A 6000-nucleotide genomic window follows, 5' to 3' on the forward strand; every position below is an offset into this window, starting at 1 on the left:
AAGGCAATATTTTGAACAAAAGTCTCTGGGAAATCCCAACCCCTGAAAGGGGGGGGCAGTTAATTTACTGACATGTCAAGAGCAAGGCCCTGGCTACTATCAAATTAATAAGTGCTGAAGATGCTTAGGATGAGACCTTGAGTAAACTTCAAGGTAGAAAAAAGCAGTGCAACAGAAGCCTTCTGTCCCATTAATTAGCGTCTGTCATTCCATATTACAGAGAAGATGCCAAAAACACTCATTCGCATTGCATTACCAGGTAATTAAACCATTTGTCCCAGTCAACATGAACCACCGCAGCCTCTCCAACATCCTATATCAGCGATGGCAAACCTATGGCACACATGTCACAGCTGGCACGCAGAGCCCTCTTTATGGCCACACGAGCCATAGGTTGTTGGATCACTACTCCCAGCAGCCAAACCTGAGGAGGAGGCTGCAGCCGCAGTGCTAGCGCCTTGAGAGGCAGCGGGCCAAGATCCGGAGCAGCTGGCACTGGTGGCTCAGCCAAGCTAGAGGCAATGGCAGGGTTGGGCACGACTGGAGGCGGATCCAGAGTGGGGTCTGGAGGCACCTCCATGCCTGGGATTCCCCCTTCCGCCGCCACCCGCTGGGTTGTTGTTTGTTTGTTTGTTTTGTTCTGTTTTTTCAATTTGGGTACTCGGGCTCAAAAAGATTCGCCATCACTGTCCTATATTCACCTCCAGCTCTGTTTGCAGCATCAGCCAAGTTGTCACATTAACTCACAATGGCAGTTTCACCAACACCTTTGCATTGCAAGCAGTCTAGGGGCCATAAGGTTATCTACCACACATCCTACTTCCATGGAAGAAAACAAATTAAAAAAGCCTGCTGATTCCAAATAAACACAATCCTCCTCCACCACTCCATATCTAGCACTGCTGTGTGCTGAGGCTTTAACACAGCCAATGTTTGAGACTTGTTTGTGACTGCAAAATGCAGGATAAGGAATCTTGTTTAAGCCATATCCTGCTGAACCAAATACCTCGAGAGGTGCTGAGTGCTCCAACACTGGAGGCATTCAAGAGGAACTCAGACAACCACTTTTGATTTGTATTCCTGCATCAAGCAAGGGTTTGGACTTGATGGCCCCTTCCAAATTTACAATTCTATGATTCTTGATGGTTAAAAAATGAATGGCACCAAACTAATCCACAATGGTCAGATACTCATGACTTCTTCTATTAATATCCTTATTATCAAGATGTTACGATATATAGGAAACTCAGGCATCAGTGCAGAGACCAGCATTTTGCTCCCACAATGGCCAACCAAATGCCTGTGGGGACCCACAAACAAGACAAGAATGCAACAGGATTCCTTTCCCCACTCATAACCTCAAGCATTTGATATTTAAACGAGGCATACTATTGCAAAACAGTTCCAGTGGAGAAAATTATAAAAGCTATGAGGACTCCCCCTGCCAGTTAAATGAATAAGAGAACAAGCTAAAATGTGCTGGGATTTCAAATCTCAGTAGTTCTAAACCCATTTTACAACTGCAAAACTCTGGCTCAGAATTTTGAAAGCTGTGGAGAACTAAACCAAGACTTTTGACCACATCAGCTGGCTGGAGGTTTCAGTGGATCCAAAAAAAGCTTGCCATTCTCATCATTTGTTCCTTTAAAAAAAGAAGAAGACCAGGCTGCCACACAAGGGAAAGCCAAATATGCATGGCTTAGGTGGATAAATAAGATCACCACACTTAATTGGTATTTATTTACTCACATCCTAAAAAGAGCTACTTGTGCTGAAAATCAGACACACAGCACTATACAAGTGTGAAGAACATTTAAGCTTGCCATCCATTGCGTGTGCAAAAATATTGCATAACTTCAGTAATGACACGGACTTAGAAGGAAAACTAGCGGCGTATTTCTGGCTCACGATTCCAGGAAGATGTGGTTTCACAGCTGACCAAAGTGGCACCTTGATGTGCAATAATCAAGGGAGATATAGCAGCAACTTATCACATGTCACATGGCCTTTGCGTAGTCTACTGCTCCATTTCTCCCCATCATCCCTCTGTCCCACTCAAGCCACCTCCCACTACAATGTCTAATCTAGGTCATTTGTTCAGCAAATTGGCTGCTATTATTCCTGTAAGCTTCTCAGTTCCATTGCCAGATCTAGCAAAGGCAAAACCAGAGCCTCACTCTCCCCACCAAGACACACAGGTGCCTCTGGCTAAACAGCCACCTGCTTTCACACACAAATCACTCACTCTGCAAAAGATCTCCTTTCCAAAAATGACCTATAGAGAAAGAAAAATAAGCAACCTCACCTCATTATTTTAGGGGCACAGGCATTTCCCCAAAATTTGCAATGAATTAAGCAATGAAAGCAACAGGAGGGAGGTGCACACAAGAGGACTGCTTTCAGGCATATTACTCAAAAATAATATGCACAGCAGGGCCACTGCTCTTATTGCTACTTCCTCAATTCAAACCCCCCCTCCCCAAAAAAACCCTACGTGACTAGAGTTTTCAAGAAGGTTTGAATGAACTTAGTGGAAGGCAAGCTAGCAAAAAAATTGTGGTTCAGTGCAATGCTATCATTCTTTAGGGGAGGGGGAAGGAATAAAAACACTCCTAATCATGCACACTATTGGAGGACACTCTTAGTAGCTATTCCATCAGTCAAGGCTGCAGGGGAAGCCAAAACTCCAGCTGCTAACAGAAGGGATGCAAAGATGGATATATGTCATCTCATGAGATTGGCAGAAATGAACGATACACTGCCCATCTGGACATCCTGCAAGCATGACACAGAATTGCTCAGTGTGTTGGCTATTTCCCTCATTACAGCTGTCAGGGGAGTACAGACAAATGCAACTCAAACAAATAGGTTGCAAAGCCAAATGAAACTGGCCTACGGAATAATTTTTTGAGGAGGTGGGGATTTTTTACATTTTGTGAAAGCTACACAAGATCCTTCTCATCTCCACTGACCCTTTATATTCCTCATGCTCCACCCAAAATGCTGCATTATTCAGTGTGTGCATGTGCACATGTGCATGTGTGTGTGTGAGAGGATAGACTCTCAACAAATTGCATATTGCAAAACCTTTGAGAATTATACAATCACAACAAACCAAGTCAAGGCTTTGGATACAGGCCCTGTCAGCACATCAAACCCTACACAGCGCCCTCATGACTCCAAACCAGTCCTGGCACAGCTACACCAGGGGGAAATGAAAGATGCTTGCAGTGGTACTGCCCAAAAGCAAGGCTAAGAAGGGGTTCAGCCGTACTTGTTTCCAAAGCTGACTGCTGAGCAAAACCCAGCTCTGCCAGCTCCACAATGGCCAGCTGATCCTTACAGGCAAAGCAGCAGGAAATGCTGAGATGAGCTTGAAAGCTTACAGAAACAGGGGATTTTTAAAAGCAGCACCTTAACATTCCTAAGCCTCCTCTCCCCATAGACTTGCAAATCACCTCTCAACCACTGCAGTAACACTGGATATGACAATAGTAATCTTAGCACTGCAGAGCTGGAAAGGGCCCTACAGATCATCTCATCAAGAAGGCACAGTGAAGAAATGAACTCCTAACCTCTGGCTCCACAGCCAGTTATCCCAGGGACCTGAGCTAATTATTCCAAGAAAGGGGAGGAGGTGAGAGGATGGGGTGGGGGGGTGGCTTGTCAACCCAAATGTGTGTTTCCACCTGCTTCTTCCACAAAGGGCAACTAAGGCTAGGCAATAATCAGACACCCCTGGATAGGACGCCACAGTTTCACCGGCTACCGCCTGCAGAGCTTTTCCAAAATGGGCTTAAACTCACACAGCCTCTCCATCTGCAAATGGCACTGCCTGGTCTCCAGGGCCCCTGGCCAGACTTCCCATGCTTTCCAGAGATCTGGGGTTGCATAAGCCACCGGCTCTGATCCAGCTAAGGCAAAAAAGGAGGAAGCCCAGCCACTCTGGTGTAGCTCACATACAGCAGTCTTCCTGCATCCCTTCCAAGGCAGAGCCCAGCTGCTCAGCAGGCACCGGACCTACCTGGGCGTTTCAGGTGGAGGGCGTCAGGGCCTGAGGGGGTAGCCGAGGGAGGGCCCTGCCTTTCCTAAGCCAAGAGCTCAATAAACATGGCCTGGGGAAAGGGAAGCAACCATCCGCCTGTGCCCAAAGCCCCACAGCCGCCGCCACCACCACTTTCTCCCCGAGATAACAGCAAGAGGAGTGAAAACCCTGAGGAAACTGAAGGAGGGGTAACGCACAAACGGTGACCGAGGAAACTCGGGCAAACCCAACCATGTACCGGAGAGCGCTGACTTACAGCAGCCCTCCTAAGGGAAGAGGGAAAGCGGGCCGGGCGGTGAGCGAGCTGTCCCGGCTGCTCAGTCCCCGCACTCCTCCCAAGGGTACGCCGCCGCCCGTGGAGGCAAAAAGGGGCGTCCCGGGCAGATGCAAGGGGATTTCTTCCTCTCCCCCCAAACCTCCTTTTCTCCCCACCCCCACCCCGGCCGCCGCCGCCGCCGCCGCCGCGCTTACCTGCCCACGGTCTGGTTGGCGAGCTGCCGCATGCGGTTGAATTGCTTCTTCATGGTTGCGCCCTTTCTTGCCCCGAGAGGACAGCGCGGGGTTTGCGGAGGGCGGGGAGGGGAAAAAAATCGGCGGCTGTCCCGGGTTGTGGGGCGGGGGTGGGGAGACGAGGCGGACAAAGGCGGTTACATGGCCCTTCCTCTGCAAGGTAGAAGGTGATGGAGGATTTTTTTTTTTTTTTTAGCACTGCAGCGGCAACAGCGGCGGCGGTGGCGAGAAAGGAGGGGGACAGCCCCCGACCAGCAACATCGCAGCCGCCTGCATCCTCCGAGTGCGCAGCCCGCTCGCTGGCTCGCTAAGCGCAGCGCTTCCCCCCCCCCCCCAGCAAGCACCCCTCCCGCCGGCCTGGACTGATCAGTGTACCCTCCCGGTCCACGCCGGGCCAGCCATGCCGTGCCCTCTGCTCAGCAGCGATCCCACCTCGCTGCGCTTTGGGCGTCGGGGGGGGGGGGAGAGGGAAGGCGGCAGCGGAGGCTCGAACTGCGGCTGCCCAGCCTGGGGCGCCGGGAGCTGTAGTTCCCCCCCTCCTTCCCGCCGTCTCTTTCCGACGTGCGAAGAGTGGGGGCGCTGTGGAGCAGCTGAAGCCGAGCTCCCGGGAGTGGACCGGGTGGGTGGGTGTATGGGGAGCGAGCGGGGGAGGGAAGGCGTCAGCGCTAGGCAGGCGTCCCTTTAGCGGGGGGGGGGGGGGAGAGTCATCCGAGCCAGAAAATGGTAAGCTTCAGACTGAGAGAAAGAAGCAGCCTCATTCTATCGGTAGTGGTGGTGCTGTGATGGGGAAAAAAAAACAGGCTGTTTCTCTGCTCCTTTGACTCGATCCGAATTCGTTCCCGTTCTCCTGATGCAGTACAGGAGAAACAGCTGTGTGCATACCCGGACACGCGCCCGCGTGCGCGCACAGCCGGGGCTTGTCCCCTCAGACTCCCGGCTGCACCATACATACCAAATGCCGAAATCCTGCGACCGTTGCTTTCCTGGAGTACAGCTCAGCTGATGGGCAGATGCTGGAAATTAAGTTCCCGAAAAAATACAGTTCCAAAATCTTGAAAAATGTCCTTAAGGAGACTTGTGCAGCTTCTCAAGGGGACCTGTTTGAGGGGAAGAAAAACTGAAGACTCTGGCCAAGGCGCTACTTGAAGTAGTAACTTTAGTAGTTGTAGACCGAGAAGAGTCTCTTTAAGATGGGGCTGGGCAACTTACAGTATAGCCCACCCCGTATTGTTAGACTTAGTATCAGCTCTTGCTGACACGGAATAGGGCTGTAATACTGTTGGAGCAACTGAGGCTTAGCCCCTGAGCACCAGCATTTTAGAGGGCACTGAAATCTAGATTACATCTGCTGGTGAATGTTAGAAAAATGAATGGCAACCCCTGCTAGACATATTTGCTGCCCCCCTTTTTTGAAAACATAAGGGGGCACACCACATTTTTCTTCT

General features: G+C 50.4%; 1 protein-coding gene across 11 annotated transcripts in view; it reads right to left on the reverse strand.

Annotated features, from left to right (window-relative positions):
• ARHGAP44 (Rho GTPase activating protein 44) overlaps positions 1–5557 on the reverse strand; it is a 128358-nt gene extending 122801 nt beyond the window's left edge. For 7 of the 11 annotated variants that reach the window (XM_072990398.2, XM_072990406.2, XM_072990399.2 and 4 more), the window contains exon 1: positions 4517–4708. In XM_072990398.2, the coding sequence (XP_072846499.2) occupies positions 4517–4569 (53 nt within the window). In that variant the 5' untranslated portion in view covers positions 4570–4708. Of the gene's footprint in view, positions 1–4516; positions 4709–5507 lie in introns of those variants that run through there. The other 4 variants (XM_078385915.1, XM_072990407.2, XM_078385918.1 and 1 more) reach the window with 4 other exon arrangements.
• Positions 5558–6000: the final 443 nt, after the last annotated feature.

The sequence above is a fragment of the Pogona vitticeps genome, chromosome 2, assembly GCF_051106095.1.
Source record: "Pogona vitticeps strain Pit_001003342236 chromosome 2, PviZW2.1, whole genome shotgun sequence".
In the NCBI taxonomy this organism is placed as follows: Eukaryota; Metazoa; Chordata; class Lepidosauria; order Squamata; family Agamidae; genus Pogona; species Pogona vitticeps.